This window comes from Rhodnius prolixus, unplaced genomic scaffold (genome assembly GCF_049639745.1).
Source record: "Rhodnius prolixus isolate KJV_2025 unplaced genomic scaffold, Rpr scaffold_1, whole genome shotgun sequence".
NCBI classification, from domain to species: Eukaryota; Metazoa; Arthropoda; class Insecta; order Hemiptera; family Reduviidae; genus Rhodnius; species Rhodnius prolixus.
The window spans coordinates 2,643,749-2,666,482 of NW_027411581.1; the positions used below are offsets into that span (position 1 = coordinate 2,643,749).

A 22,734-nucleotide genomic window follows, 5' to 3' on the forward strand; every position below is an offset into this window, starting at 1 on the left:
AAAACTATTACTGATAGTGGAGTTGATATTAATGGGGCAGAACTAGTAGCCAATACGTGCTCTCTTCTATCGGTCTAAAGGAAGAACTATTCCAAGGACTGGTGTCTCGCTAGTTTTTATTTTCCTATAAATACATAAATCTAACTTCCTGTTCGATAGTAAATTTGTATAATTTACCACCACGTAGTACTAGAAATCAGAAATATTAGCTATAAATAGTCGATGATTCAAAAGCTATGGAAATTGACCAAACTTTATACGCACTTTGTGCGCGCAAATCTCGACGAAGTTGTGCATGTCAAGCGCCAACAATAAAGATATTATTATTATTTTATTTATTCGTACTTAGGGAATAATATAGTCTATAATGGCCAACATTTCATAATGATCCGATGAATGTAGACCGAGATATTGAGACTTAAATTTTTGGTGATTTGTATACCTTTGAAAACTTAAGCTGCTAATATCTCTTAACATCAATAGAATTTTTGTTTCAGCCATTTATAGAGAATGATATCGTCTATGAGTGTCTGTTATTACATTTTAATCTGAGGTATGTTTAGCGAGACATTGAGAGTAAAAAAGTTAAGTAAAGTAAAGTCTATTATTTCAGGCCGGCTTTACGTCCAACTACCAATTAGGTGTAGTGGACGGAGACGACTAGCAAACATACTTTACTGTAAATTTCTCATATTAACCATTAAAGGTATAGACTGGGAATATAGCCTAGTGCCGCAATACATCTTAGCTTTGCGGGTCTCAGCCTCTAACCGCTCGGCTACCGTGGCGCCTATATTGAAGAGTATAATTTAGTGCATTCATAATGTTCTACACGTTCTACATCTCGCCTTTTGCTGGACTTAGAGAAAATCGTATGAGTTTTCAGTACATTAAATAAATATCGATAAATCGAACGCAAGAAAGGGAGGGAGAGTAAATAAAATTGAATCGATGCCTGCCGGCAGAAAATAAAGAAGGGCGAGGAACGAAAGAGAACTAAAAATTACATGTAAGCACGGCCACCCAAATAGAATGTTTTAATACATTTGAATTATTCATATGGCCGTGCATGTCTCTCCCCCACCCCCGTTCAGTGCAGACGATCTTTGTGGCCCCTTTTAGCTTTGTGTTTCTTGACGAAAGTACAAATTTAAAGTAAATCTAAAAGGTTAATAAAAGCAAAATTCTGCTGTTTTCAATTATATTAGGTGAATGTGGCTCAAAATGACGTAGTTTAATCAAATTGTTTTTCTTATTGGTTGCAATCAATATTGTGCACTCAATATTGGTCGGTTATACTTTAGGTGCATTGCGTTCATGCTTTTTAGGTTAACAAGAATTCGGTAAATTAAAATCGTCCAGTAGGACAGTTGTATAAGGGTTGGTCAAAAACTGCACGAAAATGCGTAACGTTGAAAAACACCCAACTTTGACATTTTTTTAGTAAACGAGCAGAACACTGTGTAGATATGAACAGGGTGACTGGATTTTGGTAACCCGAATTTCTGTGCGCTGCCGGCTTTCGGGCAGTGTTCCCTCGTCATTGACAATACATTTCATCATTGGGCAGTGAACTATAAGAAGCTGCTAGAGAAGAAATTTTCCACTGACAATACAAAAATATTGTATTATTATTATTTGTACATACAAGCCCAAAAAATAGACGGTACATCGCGTGATGATAATCTTCGACAGTGGAAGCTGTTCTGTTTACAGAATTCTGGCGTCGTCCGCTACCGCTTTAGAGCTCTTCACTTCCTTATACATAAAGCGTTTAGTGAGCAGTTCGCCTCTCTTCAAAACGAATACATAAAAAGTTTTACACGCCGTAATGATTGGCTGGACGTTACGATAGACTTACTATACATCTTCCGTCACAACAATATTGAAGAAGGAGGTCAAAAGTGGTCCAAAACGTCGGACCAATTTTGTTAAAACATCCAATTAATGCACGGTAGCCGAGCGATTAGAGGCGTGACCTACGAAGCTAATATGTATTGTGGTATTAGGCTATATTCCCAGTCTATACCTTTAATGGTTAATATGAGAAATTTATAGTAAAGTATGTTTGCTGGGCGCCACGATAGCCGATCGGTTAGAGGCTAGACCCGCAAAGCTAAGTTGTATTGTGGTACTAGGCTATATTCTCAGTCTATAACTTTAATGGTTAATATGAGAAATTTATAGTAAAGTATGTTTGCTGGGCGCCACGATAGCCGATCGGTTAGAGGCTAGACCCGCAAAGCTAAGTTGTATTGTGGTACTAGGCTATATTCTCAGTCTATAACTTTAATGGTTAATATGAGAAATTTATAGTAAAGTATGTTTGCTAGTCGCCACGATAGCCGAGCGGTTAGAGGCTAGACCCGCAAAGCTAAGATGTATTGCGGTACTAGGCTATATTCCCAGTCTATACCTTTAATGGTTAATATAAGAGATTTTGCGGCAAAGTATGTTTGCTAGTCGCCTTAGTCCACAACACCTGATTGGTAGTTGGACGTTAAGCCCCGCCTGAAAAAATAGGCGATTACTTTACTTTACTTTACATCCAATTAATTCAACAAAGGAAACTTTTTGTTTTGATACAGCCAAATTTGATATATTGCTCTCTCCAAAACCGAGTGTAAATGCTTCAAACACAAATCCATGAACACACGTGAAAACAAAAGTGGACAATGTAAACAATTTACCCTGTTAGGCTGTAATAGTACAGCTGATCTAATAATAATCAGCTGATGGAAACAATTGCTTTTGTAACATCATTAATCGTGCATATTGAACATATATAAAGGCAAAAGAACGAATTGAAAGGAAACTCACACAAAAATAGATGTAAAGTAGTTGTAATTTATTAATACAGTTCTTTTTTTTTGGTTAGCGTGTGTTAGTTATTTGTAAAATGAAGCGAGAACATGTGGTCTCCATTTTTCATTCTTCTACTAAAACGCCGTCCATCTGGGGGGGGGGGGGATTTAAGGTCAATGGTTCGACTTAAATCTGTTCTGTGTTTGTAAGACCACAAAACCAGTATGGTAATAAAATTGTGAGACATGGTGAATGGTTGGTTTGGTCCAAGAGATTACTGTGTGTGTGTGTTTGAATGTTTTCCTTTTTTATAAAAGGAAAGTGAAATGATGTAACCACGAGTATAACCTGCCTTTTGTTGTATCTCGGTTACAGAGTGCAAGTGCAGCTATTTCTGTCTTTGTTTGTTTATGCATTGTTTGTCGTTCGTTGTTCGTTGTTCTATTTGTTTTGAGTAAAAAAAGGGGATCCTGTTGCTACAAAATTACGAACTCTGATCAAGACTAAACCAAAATATTTTTCGCAATAAGTGTCACACTCGACATGACTATCTTTTACTGCAGTTTTCCAAACTTCCGTTCTTTTTGACTTTATAAAAGTTATAAAGCCGTGCTTTACAAAAAAAAGTGCAATTTTGGTGAAAAAATATCTACCCCACCCCAAAACTGCACAAGATGTAATCACACAGTTTTGGAGAAAATCGTATTTCTTTTTTATGATTTACGAACTAGCACCGAACATTCTACTGAAATGGCACTTCAAAAAGGGAAACCTCGTATCCTAGTAATTGGACCTAGCACCCCTCCCTTAGTTAGAAATTGTAGCAATTAAAGTTATACACCTGAACATACACAATAAGTTTGACTAAAGAATAATTCAAGTGCCATTAAAGTTATACACCTGAACATACGCAATAAGTCTGAGAATAACTCAAGTGCCATTAAAGTTATACACCTGAACATGCTGCTTTTGTTCGGGACTTTATTTTGCATTATGAGCCCGAACTACGAGACTACGCGTTGTCTCAGCCTACGGCACATGCGCACTTCTCCCTCTGTCTACTCAAGTGAAGACCTGAGGTTAGGTTAGGTTAGGTATATCGTTTCTCGAATTGTCTTCACGTTTGTTGTGTTATTATTTCTCAAGGCTAAACAGTGATGTTAAATGTCATAACTAGAATTCTGAACTGGACAAAAATAGAACGGAAGTGACACTATTCAGGATGCATTTTCCGAGTTTTCTTTTTTCTGTAAAAGTTGCTAATTTGGTTTCTTTTGAACTTGAATCTATTTTTACGCCTCACTCGTTGGTTTGAAACTGTTTTTTTTTAGGAATTTAGGAGTGCTCCGGGTGGTCTTTGACGTCACGTTTCTATTAACAACGTCATTTTGCTATCGTAAACAAGTGCAGTATTAAAATATTAAAATTGTATGATCTCTTTTACTACAATTCAAGCTTTAATAAGTTCAAAGAAAGTTTAAGTCCCTACTTAAATCGCGAAATTAAGTAGTCGTGTGTCTTCCCACCAGACTTGATTAGAGTCTTATCATGGTCCAAACTATAAAATAGCTTCTCAGAATTGAAGTGCACCTCTCCCAGATCCGGTTTTACAGTTTACATCTGTGGGTGGGCGTTACTCCATCATACCAGAAGATAGATCAAGATCTCACAATAGTTTTTACTAATTTCCTCCAACTATACGCCATATATGTATATTTACAAATTTTTGATTCCTATAATAGTTTTCTTATCAGGTCGTATTTTTTTTTTTTTTTTAATTTTAAGAGGTAATATTTGGACAGATATTTTTATGGGGGCCATAAATTTTTGGTGAAATTGGTTCCCCCCCTCAATGTATCTGTCACGAGAACTCTTTCCTCATCCTAAAAAGTAGTCCTGCAGCGTAAACAATTGCATAATAAGATAGATAAATGAAATTGATAATTCTGCATTAATAGTTTTATTATCTATTTTAATTATCAATAAATTCAAAATGGGGCCCTGACTTTATATAAATGTTTTTCTATTTTATTTTTTTTCTAATTATTTAACTTTCTCCGCTGGTTGGTGGATAAACTAAGTTTCATGAGTTTTGAAATTGATTTTTTACTTAACCTCATTTCAATCAGAAGTACATATTTTTATTGTTATGGGGGTTGGGGGATTTCCTCACAAATAGTTAGCACGATTTTCTTTACATTTTTATTTAGGGGCCTATTTTCCTGGAAAATTTATCTTTGAGAGTTGCACGAGTAGGTCTATAGCTGAGTTTTCACGACTCGGCATATTTCCTTGAATTCCACCCAATTAGGGCTGCACTTTTTGTTGGCAGTAGAAGGGAATCATGAACTAAGGTTTTTCTGAACAATATTGAGGATTAAAGGCGCCACGGTAGCCGAGCGGTTATAGGCAAGACCCGTAAAGCTAAGATGTATTGCGGTACTAGGCTATATTCCCCAGTCTATACCTTTAATGGTTAATATGGGAAATTTATAGTAAAGTATGTTTGCTAGTCTCCACGATAGCCGAGCGGTTAGAGGCTTTACCCGCAAAGCTAAGATGTATTGCGGTACTAGGCTATATTCCCCAGTCTATACCTTTAATGGTTAATACGAGAAATTGATAGTAAAGTATGTTCGCTAGGCGCCACGTTAGCCGAGCGGTTATAGGGAAGACCCGTAAAGCTAAGATGTATTGCGGTGCTAGGCTATATTCCCCAGTCTATACCTTTAATGGTTAATACGAGAAATTTTGCAGTAAAGTATGTTTACTAGTCACCTCCGTCCACGACACCTAATTTGGTAGTTGGACGTAAAGCGCGCCCGAAAAAATAGGCAATTACGTACTTCACTTTACTTTTACTATTTCAGGATAACATTGGTTCCCAAACAGCGCAAGGATGATGATGGATTTTCGAGTCACTGTAAAATTAAGGAAAACCGGAAAGCTGATGCCAAATTAATGAAACTAAATACTTACAGCGAAGTAATACCAGTTGCCATGCTGAACTGCTAAAATAATCAACGAAGCACTTGCATATATCTTTTTTTTAAAAAAACAAACAAACAACATCATGAGCAAGCAAAAATGTCGATCAGTTTGATATCTAAATGACGTAGATACAATTCGTCAAGATTTGATTGTAAAAACTACACTCTAATGACGTGGATTCATAGATAACAGATGGGCATGAAAATGTAGATTCATTTAGACGTAGAGCTTGGGTAGAGGGGCTGGGTTGGATGCTTTATATATAGATCTATACATATATATTTTTTAATAATAACAATAATTAACATAGAGGATAGTATGGCGCCTTTAAGGCGGCGAAGTTTATTCCCAAGGTCTTAATCAAGTGTGATCCCCGTTCACACATACACAGACACACTCCGAGTTCCGGCATAATAGCACAATCAAGCATTTCCTGTGCGAGCGCCAGGGTGGACTACTACGGCCTGCGCACTGAACCATCTGGTCGTCTTCACTTTTTTGGGTGCTTAAAAACACTTTGATTGGGATAAGTCTGGATTTATTTAACAAGGTCCAAGGGAATTCCATGTGCTTTGACGGATGTTAATGAAATTCCCACACAACTTCAATTAAATATCTCATCCCCTTTAAGACGCTAAAAAATTGCAAAAAAGCAATTCGCACATACCTACCTACAGACCCAAGTAGACCAGCGCGAAAAACTGTTTGTTTCCTGTTCAGGGGGATTTCAAAACATATATTTCCGGTTCCGGAAGTGATTCTTCCTCTTACTGTGAGAGTATGAGAGGCCCAGATCCAGAGAGTGGCCATGAGGTCACCCCTGTGAAGATATGCTTCAACCACGATCGCCCAGGTGCCTTCACAATAACTTCTAACAAAATGAAAAAGTGCCAAACCTAATAACAGCAGCTTAACGCCACGATCCACTCACCATTACATGGGGGTGGGGGGGTGGAGGAGATCGATCGTGATTAGTCGATTATATTCAAGCTAATGCTTTAAATTAAGTAATATTATACAGTGACACGCTTATGTAAGTCGATTCAGAGGCACGAATCTGATCTTTGTGATAAAAAAAAAGAAAAAATAAACACTTTTGAATTTATAATGAATCTGATGAAATCAAGAAACTCGTTTTATTCTCTGGTCGGAGAAGCTGCAGAATTAGATCAGGCAGCGCAAATCCTCCTTGATCACACTCACTTCTCTGTCCTGATGAATCTTTAGACCAGAATCTGGTGGAAACGCAGACTTATTTTCCCACTTCAATTCTCACAAATTTTCTAAATACTGTGAACATTCTAGCTACATTTTCTTCATTGTTAACGACTTGAACCAGTTGGTTATCGCACATTGCACTGAAATAAAAAGCCACAAAGCGAGGCCTACCCTAAACCTTTCTTTGAAAATTGCCCCAAAAAAAGTGTTCAATGTAAAGTATTCAGAAAAGCCTAGAAGTTATTTTCCTGGAAGTGAAACAGTCGATAGAACAAAGAGTTACTTCCGGCAGAGGAATTTCCTTCGAAACTCGATTTTTTGTAAACATATTTGATTTGCTTAATGCCTATTAATAGAATTTTCCGGGTTAAAAATAAAAAAAAACTGCAGAGATATACGCAGTGGAGGGAGCCCACCTGGCGGATGATAGCCTTTGTAGGTACTGTCAGGAGGAGGAGGAGGAAACGGGCACTGCACGTGTTGTGTCAGTGTGAGGGGCTTGTCTGGGGCTAAGGATGTTTCTTCTTGGGGAGGAAAAAACAAAGGCCTGAGGAGCTTTACCCAGGAGTGCTCTCCCAGAATTAAGTGTCTGATTAAACGGACGGGTCTGTAAGGACGAGCTCTAGAGTGGTGGGAGCCCACCTGGCGGATGATAGCCTTTGTAGTACTGTCAGGAGGAGGAGGAAACCGGCACTGCACGTGTTTGTTGTGTCTGTGTGAGGGGCTTGTCTGGGGCTAAGGATGTTACTTCTTGGGGAGGAAAAAAGGCCTGGTGAGCTTTACTTTTTTAGCTATGGAGGGCGAGCTCTAAAGTTGGGGAGTCAAAGGGGTCGCAGTGGCTTAGGCCTTAAGGGCCGCCCTATTAGAATCTTATCTTTGAAGTCAAAAAATCTTTGAAGCCATTTCCAGAAAAACTTGAAATTTTTTTGAAATAATCGACTAAGGAGGTGGTATTTCCGGTTGACCTATTTTCAGTAAAACCATTGTGGCTTCCTCTGTTGGGGAGCTAAACGAAATTTCAACTTCCGGTGAGTTTTTTTTGTTTCACGTAGTAGCCTGGTATATTTTAGTTGCTGATTTTGTTTGAAATTCTTCGTCAGATCGACTGAGAGAGAGACAGACAGACAGAGACAGAGAGAGAACCAACTCGCCAACAAGTTGTGGTAAAACCACTTTATTCCTGCGGTCATCGTCGAGTGGTAATTTGAGACACATGTGCTCGGATCTCTCCCCTCTGGTTAATATTTTGTAACACTTAGCACTTATCAAGTAGATTATTGATTATAATTTTAAGCTAACCGCAAATATGTTTATCCTTTAAATATGTGCAAAGATATTTTAAGGAGGGCCTCAGAATTTGCATAACAAATTTCTTAAAAAGACACTAAAGTTTGCCAATTTTTTGTCGGCGGGGGTCGAGCGTTTAAAATATCATTAGAGTTAGGTTTTAACAATTAAACAGACTTGACAGCTTACCATTGTACCTGCTTAGATTTAGATTTAGAAACGGGACGGGAGCTACGCCCCCTCGGCACCGCAGCCACAAGAGGCTTATTGTGCCAGCTCCCTTTTTTGGATCTAGTCGACGAAACCTCCCCTACTAAAGAGGTTGAAGACTCTCCCTACTAGTTCTTTAAAGTTCCACTATCTCCTTTGGTCTCAAAGTTCCAAAGGTTTCATAGCGCAACTACTCCAAGTGAGTGGCCGTCTCACTCTCCTTTGGGCCCGGAAAATCGCTGAAAACTGGAGGAAAAAAGTCGTTATGTACCGTTTAGCACATCCTTCTAGTCTTCCAGGACTATTAGCATTTTTGAGTTTACCATACAAAGAAGGGAAATCCATTAACATATTAGATAAAGAGGTATTTGCGAACCCTTTTGAATAAAACTAATTTGTATAGAAAACAAAAATGTCCTTCTTAAAGTATTTAATAATGTATTCCGCTAGACATTTGTTATTGTCTACAATTATTCTAAAATATGATTGCATATCTGATGAACTAACAGTCTAATTTGCATATTGGTAAGGTCGATCACATGTTTGCTAGCGATTTATAAATACCATTTATTTTGTTTATATATATATATATATTTTTTTTTTCTTCCCGATTTTATTTCCTTAATTGGCCATGCTTTATTATCTTCTATTAAAAAATGAAAATAAAACAATAAAAATAAATCATTAATATCTGGAAACACGTTCTATATTTGTCCTTTCAATTACACATTAAAAAATAAGGCACCAAGGTAGCCGAGCGGTTAGAGGCTAGACCCGCAAAGCTAAGATGTATTGCGGTACTAGCCTATATTCCCAGTCTATACCTTTAATGGTTAATATGAGAAATTTTGCAGTAAAGTATGTTTGCTAGTCGCCACGGTAGCCGAGCGGTTAGAGGCTAGACCCGCAATGCTAAGATGTATTGCGGTACTAGGCTATATTCCCAGTCTATACCTTTAATGGTTAATATGAGAAATTTTGCAGTAAAGTATGTTTGCTAGTCGCCACGGTAGCCGAGCGGTTAGAGGCTAGACCCGCAATGCTAAGATGTATTGCGGTACTAGGCTATATTCCCAGTCTATACCTTTAATGGTTAATATGAGAAATTTTGCAGTAAAGTATGTTTGCTAGTCGCCTCCGTCCACGACACCTAATTTGGTAGTTGGATGTAAAGCCCGCCTGAAATAATAGACTTTACTTTACTTACACATTAAAAAAATATCCAAACTTGCGGAAACACAAGATTGTGCCTTTCACGCCGAAATCCACAAACTTCCATCTTTTTGTGCCACTCACAAAGATGGAACTTGTCACTAAAGATAAAGTGCATCTATCTATTGATGCCATTATTAAGTCGTGTGAGTCTGTGGTTTTCCAATTTTAGACACATCAAACTCTGAAGTCATTATCGGAAAGACAAACTGAAGCCCGGTCGAATTCGGGATCTCTGAATGAAAGCCCAGTGCGCTAACCACTTAACTAATCCCTTCTACACGTACTGGACATGCGCTATCTTATTTTTCTCTCAAAAGAGTTCCCAAAAATTGTACACGATTACAATACTTCCACTTTCTAGAATCAAAGGGAAATTAGAAAAAAATAATCTACTTCACAATTATTTGAACATGTCAAAACCTGTCGTTATGTAATACATTTTTTTAAAAAAATATTTACTCTTACTTTCGAAGTTTTGTATCGATTTAGTTGCAGTTAATAAATATGAATGTGTCAGTGTGTATGTTTTTACTAGGAGTGCGAAGGGGGTGTGCAAAGTAACGATTCTTACCTTACTTTCATATAGCTGTTATTATCACAGCCTTCTAAATCTCCTATATCTTACTAAAGAAAACGAAGTCACATACATTGCCTACTTCCGTCTATTCAAATTTTAACATTTTAATAAAGCAAATCAATTTTTCTCTTGTTAGAAATTACAAAATATTTTTTACTTTTACCGATCTTACAGGGAAGGGGAATGTCAGGGATTATGAGCGGCACGGATTTTCAGAATGTTTCATCTTATCGATATTACAGATCGATAATATTGATTTGTGACTCCGTTCAGTTTGCCATTTTATTGCGGTAGGACAGGATTTGACCCTTCGTTAACTTCAGTAGTTTAGAGAAGATATTGTATAATAGGGCGGATTTTCAGATTCCACCGGAAATAACCCATTAGGTACAGAAAAGAAAAGGGTCTTTTTATTTATTTTGTGAAAGTGTGTGCGTCTGTTCGTATTCATCGTGACTTTAAAACAGAATAAAAAAAAAGTAAATTCAAATTATGATATTTCGTTTAGGTGCCAACCAACAAGTTTTTTGGTCCAGATCCAGCTAACCGGAAGTACCACATTTCTGAGCTTTTGGCTTTCCTATGATTTCCTGGAAACTTGATGCACTTGTAAAATAGCTAGAGCTGCAACTTTATATTGGTGACATTTTTTCCGGGAAATTCGATTAAGGGCAGGAAATAGAAGTGGCAGGATTTCCTTTAAAGTGCCATTTTGATACATTGTACTGAGTTGAGTAGCCATTTGCATAATAAAGTAAAGTAATCGCTTATTTTTTTTGTAGGCGGGGCTTAACGTCCAACTACCAATTAGGTGTCGCGTACGTGAGCGGAAGCTCATACTTTGGCTGTAAAAATAATTTTTTCTAACAGATAGTTAGAGTAGCTGCTATAAGTAGCTGCTACAAGCAGGATTCGAACTGGAGATCTCCCACTTACAAAACCACGCTCTTGACTACTACACGAACAACTACCTCTGTTAATAATAATAAGAATCAAACTCAGGAACGAAATTTCCAAGTTTTTGAAGAAAATTGGCAGACCGGAAGTTCTAGAAGATTTGCTCAAAACTGGCTTGAATTTGAAATCATAATTAGAAATAAAGCTTTTAATATATTGCTACTTAAACTTTAAAAATCTCACGCGCTTTCCGAGTGTAAATTCATGTTTACTTTCCCACATTGTGAGGAGCCCCAAAACAGAGCCATTTTTCTTCCAAACACCATCGCAGAAGATACTTACAAAATACAAAATGCAATATCCTGATGGCCAAAAGATAAATAGATAATTTCAGTTCAGCGATCCGCAACAGAGAAATAATAAGCAGCTCTAGTCCAGGGTTTTCTTATTCCTGCTTCTGTAGAATGTTTGTAAAGGTAATGAAGACGCCGAAAAGAATAAATAAGAAGCCAACAAAAAGAGAAGTGGCCGTCAAATTTCACAACAAGAAGGTAATGATTGGTATGAAGGTATTCATTAGTAGAAGAAGTTAAAAGTGCTACGAAGAGAGTGGTAATGGATGGAATAGAAGAAAAAGAAAACAACAAATTGGGTGTGTTCGGCAAGACAGCTCCTCCAGAGCGCACTGAAGGTGAGCGAACAGCGAACAAGATAAGAGGGAACTTAAAAAAAAAAGAAAGATGGGCATAAGTTTTTGAACCTGCTACATTGAAGTGCTTGTCTTTCTCTCTCCCTGAGCTGATGTGGGAGGACGAGAATGATTCAGCGTTCGCCTTGTTCATTAGGAGGGTCTGGCAGGATAGCGAGGTCCAGGAATATCTCTTCGCCACTTAAACAGCTGCAAGGACCACGTTCATGACTTCTTCTAACTGCCATTCTCGAAGTTCGAACTGATTAATATTCTCGAAACCAGGAATATTTGAGCTGTATTTATTCTCAGCAGCAATACCTGTATGTAAAACCGTGCATTACTCTAAAATTCTGAAAAAAAGTCAAGTCAAGTAAAGTAATGCCTATTTATTTAGGCGGGCTTTACCTCTAACTACCAAATCAGGTGTCGTGGACGGAGGCGACTAGCAAACATACTTTACTGCAAAATTTCTCATATTAACCATTAAAGGTGTAGATCGGGGAATATAGCCTAGTACCGCAATACATCTTAGCTTTGCGGGTCTTGCCTCTAACCGCTCGGCTACCGTGGCGACTAGCAAACATACTTTACTATAAATTTATCATATTAACCATTAAAGGTATAGTCTAGGAATATAGCCTAGTACCGTAATACATCTTAGCTTTGCGGGTCTAGCGTCTAACCGCTCTCAGCTACCGTGGCGCCAAAGTTTACAGAAACCCCTTGAAGCCATTTTCCAGAAAGTGAACCACTCGTTTAATAAAGGGGTACTTCCGGTAGAGGCAATTTTCTGTAAATCGATTTTAAACAATACTTTAACCCCCCCTCCTTTACAGTAGAGATAGGACCGCCATTAACAGGAAAAAGCGGCACTAGAGAAAATCTACCAACACCCTTTTCCAGAAATACGCTCAATCGAGTATTTTCGGAAATAATATTTTATAAGCTGTAGATTCACACGTTTGTAATCGCTCTATGAAGTTTAAAAGAAGAAGTAGAAGAAAAAGACATTTTTATGAATAGCTTAAAAAAAACAAAAAAAAAAAAACTTAAATTTATAGAATCGTGATACTTCCGGTTTTGACCAACCCTAATCGTGACATCCTCTGTGTCTTTGCTCCTAATATCAAATTCGAACTTGCAGCAATTTACCATAAGAGAAACTGAAAGTGAACGTGTTATAAACTTGATCTTGATCAAATTACGTAATCACAGTAAAAATTAAATAAATAAAAATACTAATCGATTACTAACAATTGGTAATAAAAGAATATTGAATGCGATTATTGCATTAGATGCGGTCGATTAGTCTTAGTTACGCTAATTCATGGATTGAATAATAAGGGGCTGGGGCCGGGGCCGCGCCAGCCTGCTCTCTATCGCAGACCTGTTGGGGCAAGTGCCAAGTTCCACGACAATTAGCCGCCATATTAAGTGTATAATAAGAATGTATTGTTACGATTGAATAGGTCGTCGCTTGAACGCGTGCATGTTCGATAAAATGTATCGAAACTTTAACGTCAGATTTATTTAATTTGCTTCTTTTACTTCTTCTTCTTCTTCTTGTAATTTTTGTATCTTAAATTTTTCACAGGAGTCTTTTTTTGATGTCGATGATCAACTTGCGACTGTCTAGTTGCGACTCCTCCTCGGGATTGTTTCCTTAATCCCCGAATACTCCTTTGTCCAAAACCGTCTGCTTGAATCTCCTCTCCAATCTAGACTATCATTCTAAATCATTCTTCCGCGATATAGCCTCATACAATCCTTCCAATCATTTCAGATGTATAAACATGTCCTCCTCTAGCTGCAGGTTTCTTCTCCCTTCTTCCTGCTTATAAACACCCTTCTTCCCTAATGAACGTCTTAGAACTATTTAATGAAGAGTGTAATGTTAATACATTAACAGTTCATTATTTTTGCAAGTAATTTAAATATTTTGAGGGCGCCACGGTAGCCGAGCGGTTAGAGGCTAGACCCGCAAAGCTAAGATGTATTGTGTTACTAGCCTATATTCCCAGTCTATACCTTTAATGGTTAATATGATAAATTTATAGTAAAGTATGTTTGCTAGGCGCCACGGTAGCCGAGCGGTTAGAGGCTAGACCCGCAAAGCTAAGATGTATTGCGCTACTAGGCTATATTCCCAGTCTATACCTTTAATGGTTAATATGATAAATTTATAGTAAAGTATGTTTGCTAGTCGCCCCCGTCCACGACACCTAATTTGTTTTGGACGTTAAGCCCCACCTGAAAAAATAGACGATTACTTTACTTTACTTTTTACTCTATACTTTGAAATACAAGTTTAAACCTGTCTATGATTTCGGTCAAACTAAGATCAGCCGGAAGTGTCCAATCGCTGAGTTGATTTTTGGGAAAAGTGGTATAGAGTACCATTTAGTGGGAGATAAGTAAACCCACCATTTATGATAAGTGTTGTGAAATCAGCTGACATATTTCCTCTCTCACATGTTATTATTAATCAGCTGGCCTACAACTGATAGTTCTTTGTTTTACGTTAGTAATATTTATGTTCGTGTGTTGCAGATAGCCGACCGAGTACACTGAGAGGGGGGCTGGGTGTGCCCCCCACTCCTCGCCATGGAATCAAGGATTGGATTGGATTATATTGTGGAAAATCCAGATTATACGGCAAAATTAGCCGCAGGTAAATTGTTTTTTTTTTTTTCTAAGCTTTTCTTAGCTAGTAGATTGTTCTTATTTTCGCTTAACCCTTCGTAGGGCTGAAGAGCCATCCCTTTTGAAAGTTGTAGTACAGCCAAGCCTTTATGAGGCTTATTGTTTCTAGCTACCAGTCGGTTTTTGCGAGATGATCTCCTCTGGTCTTTACTTGCCACCAATTGTAGCAATTGTGCCACCAGCAAATTGGGATGTGCCATTTCCTCCTCCAACTAAAAGAGTCTTCACAAGGGCTGTAGTTTAATCGATTTATCTTGTGAGGAGAAGAGGGGCTTATTGTGGCAACCCTTTGCAGTCCTAGAAGGAAAAACCCAAACCCTGTTGCAGGATTCCCAACAGAGGCCTCAAACGCAAACCAGCGATTGCAATGCACTCCTCCTGAAACAGCTCCTCCACAAGAATGGTCCCACCCGCGACCGGAACCTGTAAAGTTTTTTTCTTGATTCCCTGGGAAGTTTTTCCCATGATTTTTCGAGATGGGCATGTCCAAACTCAGATGGCTTGGGCACTCGGCCTATTTTTAGTCCGTGACCAGTTCCGGGCGGGACCGCTTGGAGGTGTACTGGTTGCCTTGGACAACAGAGGCTATAGCGGGATGAACTTGCATGCTGGACTCCTCTCCTACCTACCTCCCCAGCCCTAAAGCTTCAAGGGCCGCAGATAGAAGGGGGGTTTTCTCGAAAGGGTCGCCAGGTCTCTGCTTTTAGGGCCATGTCACCACGCCCAATGCAGGATGCTGACAACCCTCTAGAAGCCATCCGGATCGTCTCAGGCTAGAGAACTAATTCGAGGTATTTCTTCCTGATACCACAGAAACTTGGGCTAGAAGATAGCAACTACTTCCCACTTCTATTTATTTACTAACCTGCTTGATAATAACCTCAAGGTCATGCAGGTACAGGCGCAGCGATCAGGTGTTTTTGTAAACGCTCCTGGCCTTATACGACCCATAAATTTATTTTATTTTCTTCCCTGTAAAGAAGTAGAGGAGTGTTGCTGCGTAGTTTTGTTGTTGTTTTTCAATTTTTTTTTCTTTTCTTAGTTTTCCGCATTTCTGTTTCCAAGTAGAGCCAAACATGTTTGAACATGTTGAAATTCTCTTTGTTCCATTGTGTGTTCGTCTAGTTTCTATTTTTATAGTCTGTTAGCTATTTCTCAAATAGATTTGAAGTTCATATATGGATACAAGATGTCCTTCGTTTAATAAAACAATTACGCTTCGATTCTTAACGGTAAATCTTTACAATCGAGTTTAAAAGTACCTTTTGGCATAGCCTCCTAAATCAATAAAAAGTATTCAGTTGGTTATTTGAAAAATTCCCTCACTTAGGGAGTAAAGGAGGAGGAGGAGAATGTCATGAGAGTTTGATCAATCCAGAAATTTCTTTCAGCTCCTTATTTCAGGAAAACTCAGTACTGAAATGATGATGAAGGATCCATTAGATGGTACTTTATATCTCATGGTAGCACCAAACAGGGCATCCGGAAGTCACATAGTCGCACACCGGATGTACATATATTATCGGTAAGAAAGGAACTTGGTAGCCGTTGTGATATCCACGTGCATATTAATGCTTCTATTGTGTTACTATTGCTTTGTAATAAGACCAGTTGACCAGTTGGTTCCCTAGAAGACTTAGAACAGTCTTAGCGGAGTTACCAGCCTGCTATTGGAGCATTCTTGATACGTCAGCATAGATTTGAAGTGCAATTGTTATTCAGTTTTGAACTTCTAAGTCCTAACTTAGCGCAGTATTCTATTTCTCTAGTGAGCAAATATTACGCAGTATACTAACACTATCAACTAACTACTTGAAGATAACATGATTATCTGCGTACTTGTGTTAACCCACCCTGCTTTCACGGGTACACCTCTTCTAACAAGATCATCTTTCATGTACAAACAACCGGAAAATAGCAAAAGGGGAGGAGTGAGGAAAATAATTGCACTGTTTATAAAACGGAAACAACTCATGTGTACCATACAACAATTACTTTGCACAGCCTTCAGTATTATATTTTATAGAGGAAGGGATAGTTGACAACATCTTCCGCTATGTCGGCTAGAAGTCGGCTTTTACACACCCATCACTATACTCGTATGTTCATCAAAATGTTTCCAGGTTCTCTTTAGCTCAGACAAAATTTGGACTGGAAAAACCTAAAAAGTTGGTCTGGGACGTTGACCCAAGGAGTGCTAATCCAGAACTTTGCAAAGTACATTATCTTTTTTAGTAAGAACTTTCTCGAGTTCAAGAGAATATAAATACGTAAACTGCGCTTTTAAAGCTCAGATCGAAGATTTAAAAACCAGTTTTCATTTAAAGAACGGAAGTTATACAGTTACTAGATGATTTTTTTTGGTATATCCAGTCAGCGATGTTTTATGTTTATTAACGTTGCGTGCGGACAACGTCATACTAAATAGAGTCGGACGATAAGTTTGTGGAAAAGAGTTAGAAGAGGAGAAGGAGGAGTTACTGCTTAACCATTAGACATGTGACTTCCTGTTCTGCGGAACGAACAGAACTACTTTATAGAGGGGCCGCCCTGGCATGTTAATCTCCTCCGTGCACACTCCACACATGGTGGAACGTCGAAGAAGATGTTGTGCAACAGATAGTTTGGTCTGGCCAGGTCTGTAGGACGCCCCTCTAATCTGGTGATGTGAAGCTGGGCTGGATTATAATATTCTCCAGTCAGTGGGTCCAGTGAAATATCTATTTTTATTATTTATTGCTAATGGAACAACAACAAAAAAGAACACCTACGTAATACTGGACAGGAGAGCTCTTTTTGAAAGCTCTTTTTCAACATCCATCCTTATTTATTGATCGTTATTTTTGGAAATTTTTTACCAAATTTGTCTTCTTATTTTCTGTAATCTCTAGGCACACTTAGATGCTACTGCAGCCGAGCATTAAAATATTAATTTCTTGCCCTTCTAGATTGTTGACTCAGCAACAGAAGTTCTCCTGAGCAAGGTACTTACTCTGCAGAGTAATGGCCGCTAGTGTAAGAAGAAGGGGATGCTGGACCGTCTCCACGACAACCACGATAGGGTTGTCTTCTACGAGTGTTCGGGCATTTAAGGCCTTGCGGGTCCTGACGTATCTTGGGAGAATTTTTGTTGGAGACCTTATTGGTCCATATCTCAAAGGCTCTTGGATGTTTTATGGTCTTTCAAAAACCACGTTTCAACCCTGTTAGGATATACCAGTTCTGTGTGGTTGTTTAGGGTTTATTTTTCAAGAAGAGGATGTCAACCGGGACCATTCTGGCAGATAGGTAAAGGCTTGTCCAGTGCTTAAATAGGGCAGTATGCCCGTTTGTCCCAGTTAAGGGCAAATATCTTAAACACAGCGCTTAGAATGGTCATACTCCACCATATGGTGAGCGATCATACTCTGGGTGCACTGTGCACCTCTACCTAAGGCGCCACTGTAGCCGAGCGGTCAAGAGGCGAGACCTGCAAAGCTAATAAGTATTGTGGTACTGGGTTCGATTCCCTGTCTTAGGCCTTGGATTTTATTTAATGGTTAAATGAGAAATAGTAAAGTACGTTTGCTAGTCGCCTCCGTCCACGACACCTAGTAAATGGTAGTTGGACGTTAAGCCCCGCCTGAAAAAATAGGCGATTACTTTACTTTACATTACTAATGCCTGGATGTCCTCTCTCATTCAACCCAAAGTTACAACCATTAGAGTTTTTTTAAAAACCACGACGACCCCTGAGGATCGACCTTGACCTCGAAAAAATTGTGTTTGGAAGAGGATGCTTGCGCTGGTTCAGGGTTTCTAGACGGCCAAGAGACAGATTTGTAGCTCAATGTTTTGGACCATACCTTAAACAACAAAGAGGTATCAGAGAAATCCGTATCTGCAAAAACCTAAAGCCCAGGAATGAGAAGGACTGAACCCTGACCCCTATAAGGGCAGTTTAGGGTGCATACTCAGTTCAAAGTATGGTGCAAACAAACAAGTTATTAGCTAAAAAAAAGTTGTAAGTTTTACACCGGATTTCTCGAATTACTGTAGATCTTCTGACGGACATAAACAGACCAATTTCTAAGTACCAATTTTTTAGACTCATGGGTACCTAACATACAACGGATATTTCTCAAAACACCTCAATACCTTTTCCTCTCATTAGTAACGATGAGCCACTCAAAATCCAAGCTTGATGGATACAGTAGACCGGAAATGCATTAAAAGTTTAGAATTTCACTTTTGGTAACCAATTTATTTATTTTTTAATTATTTACTTTCAAGTAGAAATTAAAACTTAACTTCTAAGCAGTTATAAATCAAAAAATAGCCAAAGTTGCCAACATAAGAAAGTTAACAACAAATTATCGTACAGAATTTTAACTATCACATAATAATTATTTACTTTGTAAACATCGTAGATACATCAATGTAACTTATCCTGAAGGATGAAAGGGGGGGATATAAAATAAACATCTCTCCAGTATTTCAGTATTCGGGTAAACCCCCCTCCAGCCACGAATTTCTATATTACATGTGCGTGTCCTGAGGGAATTTTCTGTTTGATTTATTTGAATATTTATCTTTGTTTCCGCCAGAAGAGCTGGTGTCTGTTTGTCTGGATGTACAAATATTTGCTCACGTTTTCTTTTTTTACTTACATTTTCTTTTCTTTGTGTTGGATCAAGATAGTATTATAGACATTTCTTTTCGTTTCACATTTCTGGTGATTATTTATTGACTTTTTTAGTTAACTCACTTCTATGAGCGAATAATTAGTGATGCTTACAACTTTCATTATTTCTGAAAGAATTTTGCTCTCAACACACACATTGATTATCAGATATTTTCACTTTTATCAGAAGTATCTTTCACATACTCTAAACTTTGAATCGTAATATCTCCATTTCTATTGATGGGATTTCTGTCTAATTTGGCTCAATTGTAGAGTTTAACTATCTGTACAATAGAGTGAAATATTAGCATTTTAGCTGCAGTAGTATAGGAGATAAAAGAAGTTAAAGTTTTTGTATCTTTCACATACTCTAAACTTTGAATCGTAATATCTCCATTTCTATTGATGGGATTTCTGTCTAATTTGGCTCAATTGTAGAGTTTAACTATCTGTACAATAGAGTGAAATATTAGCATTTTAGCTGCAGTAGTATAGGAGATAAAAGAAGTTAAAGTTTTTGTATCTTTCACATACTCTAAACTTTGAATCGTAATATCTCCATTTCTATTGATGGGATTTCTGTCTAATTTGGCTCAATTGTAGAGTTTAACTATCTGTACAATAGAGTGAAATATTAACGTTCTAGCTGCAGTAGAATAGGAGATATAAAAAGATAAAGTTTAGGTATCTTTCACATACTCTAAACTTTGAATCGTAATATCTCCATTTCTATCGAAGGGATTTCTATCTAATTTGGCTCTTTTGTAGAGTTTAACTATCTGTACAATAGAGTGAAATATTAACGTTCTAGCTGCAGTAGAATAGGAGATATAAAAAGATAAAGTTTAGGTATCTTTCACATACTCTAAACTTTGAATCGTAATATCTCCATTTCTATCGAAGGGATTTCTATCTAATTTGGCTCTTTTGTAGAGTTTAACTATCTGTACAATAGAGTGAAATATTAACGTTCTAGCTGCAGTAGAATAGGAGATATAAAAAGATAAAGTTTAAGTATCTTTCACATACTCTAAACTTTGAATCGTAATATCTCCATTTCTATCGAAGGGATTTCTATCTAATTTGGCTCTTTTGTAGAGTTTAACTATCTGTACAATAGAGTGAAATATTAACGTTCTAGCTGCAGTAGAATAGGAGATATAAAAAGATAAAGTTTAGGTATCTTTCACATACTCTAAACTTTGAATCGTAATATCTCCATTTCTATCGAAGGGATTTCTATCTAATTTGGCTCTTTTGTAGAGTTTAACTATCTGTACAATAGAGTGAAATATTAACGTTCTAGCTGCAGTAGAATAGGAGATATAAAAAGATAAAGTTTAAGTATCTTTCACATACTCTAAACTTTGATTCGTATTATCTCCATTTCTATCGAAGGGATTTCTATCTAATTTGGCTCTTTTGTAGAGTTTAGCTATCTGTACAATAGAGTGAAATATTAACATTTTAGCTGCAGTAGTATAGGAGATATAAGAAGTTAAAGTTTAAGTATCTTTCACATACTCTAAACTTTGAATCGTAATATCTCCATTTCTATCGAAGGGATTTCTATCTAATTTGGCTCTTTTGTAGAGTTTAACTATCTGTACAATAGAGTGAAATATTAACGTTCTAGCTGCAGTAGAATAGGAGATATAAAAAGATAAAGTTTAAGTATCTTTCACATACTCTAAACTTTGATTCGTATTATCTCCATTTCTATCGAAGGGATTTCTATCTAATTTGGCTCTTTTGTAGAGTTTAACTATCTGTACAATAGAGTGAAATATTAACATTCTAGCTGCAGTAGAATAGGAGATATAAAAAGATAAAGTTTAAGTATCTTTCACATACTCTAAACTTTGATTCGTATTATCTCCATTTCTATCGAAGGGATTTCTATCTAATTTGGCTCTTTTGTAGAGTTTAACTATCTGTACAATAGAGTGAAATATTAACATTCTAGTTGCAGTGATATAGAAGATATAAGAAGTTAAAGTTTAGGAATCTTTCACATTCTCTAAACTTTTAATCGTAATATCTCCATTTCTATTGATGGGATTTCTATCTATTTTGGCTCGTTTGTAGAGTTTAACTATCTGTAAAACAGAGTGAAATATGAACATTTTAGCTGCAGTAGTATAAGAGATATAAGAAGTTAAGGTTTAGGTATCTTTCACATACTCTAAACTTTGAAGTGAGCGAGAGATTTATCTTTAAGTATTTATTTTACTTCTTGTTGGTTTTATGTTTGTAAGCAAATTTTTAATTGATGATTTTAATTTTTTTTTAAATAACAGTATTGGAGGTTATGTTCCTTGAAAAGTTAACCTTGTTCCTTGTGGTTTTTTTTTTTCTTCTTTGGATTTTATCTATAAAAACAAATCTCCCAGAAAGGAAATGCTTTGATTGCTAGATATATATACGTAATAGAAATGATGCTGCAGTCAGTGTTGTTCTATAATTCTTTTAAATAAACAGTTTTAACAATTTCACAATGAACCACTTAAGATTTCTTCTTTTTTTTATAAAGCTACGTAATAATAATAGAAACTAAGGTTACATTCCTGCAGGTTATAAAGATTATCGATTATTCAATTGATTTTTTTTTTTTTCTGATTTGCTTACACTTGTTTATTGTAATAATATAGTATATTCATATTTTGTATTCTAATTCAAGTTATGAAATTAAAAATAAAAGATCCATATGATATATTTATAACATGTTTAGCGCTGTTTAATAAAACTGATCACGTAGCTAACATAACTGTATACTCCAGACGTACAAGATATCTCTATGGCAGTGACTTCCTTGTAGATCTATTGAATAAATACGACATTGAATCCTATGGTAGTGGCATTCGAATGTGTGATCGGAAAGTTTTATTAATATTTATTCATGATGGAGACAGGAAGTTAATAAGATAGATATAACTTCGCTGCTAACTAGATATTTAAATGTTACAAAAAAAACAATATTTAGTGTGAACATGCGTGCACGATTTGCTCTTAAAAGTAGTATTCAAGTTTATTTCCATCCTTAGCATTTTTATTAAATTTTTAAGTAACTACAGTAAAGTAATTGCCTATTTTTTTCAGGCGAGCTTTTACGTCCAACTACCAAATTAAGTGTCGTGGACGGAGGCGACTAGCAAACATACCATAAATTTCTCATATTAACCATTAAAGGTATAGACTGGGAATATAGCCTAGTACCGCAATACATCTTAGCTTTGCGGGGTCTAGACTATAACCGCTCGGCTATCGTGGCGACTAGCAAACATACTTTACTGCAAAATTTCTCATAATAACTATTAAAGGTATAGACTGGGAATATAGCCTAGTACTGCAATACATCTTAGTTTTGCGGGGTCTAGCCTATAACCGCTCGGCTATCGTGGCGCCTAGCAAACATACTTTACTGCAAAATTTCTCATATTAACCATTAAAAGTATAGACTGGGTATATAGCCTAGTT

General features: G+C 37.1%; 1 protein-coding gene across 4 annotated transcripts in view; it reads left to right on the forward strand.

Annotated features, from left to right (window-relative positions):
* Window positions 1-22,734, forward strand: part of form3 (FH2 domain-containing protein formin 3) — a 146,404-nt gene that overhangs the window by 69,823 nt on the left and 53,847 nt on the right. For all 4 annotated transcript variants that reach the window (XM_074113048.1, XM_074113154.1, XM_074113109.1 and 1 more), the window contains one exon: window positions 14,442-14,562. In XM_074113048.1, the coding sequence (XP_073969149.1) occupies window positions 14,496-14,562 (67 nt within the window). In that variant the 5' untranslated portion in view covers window positions 14,442-14,495. The remainder of the gene's footprint in view (window positions 1-14,441; window positions 14,563-22,734) is intronic.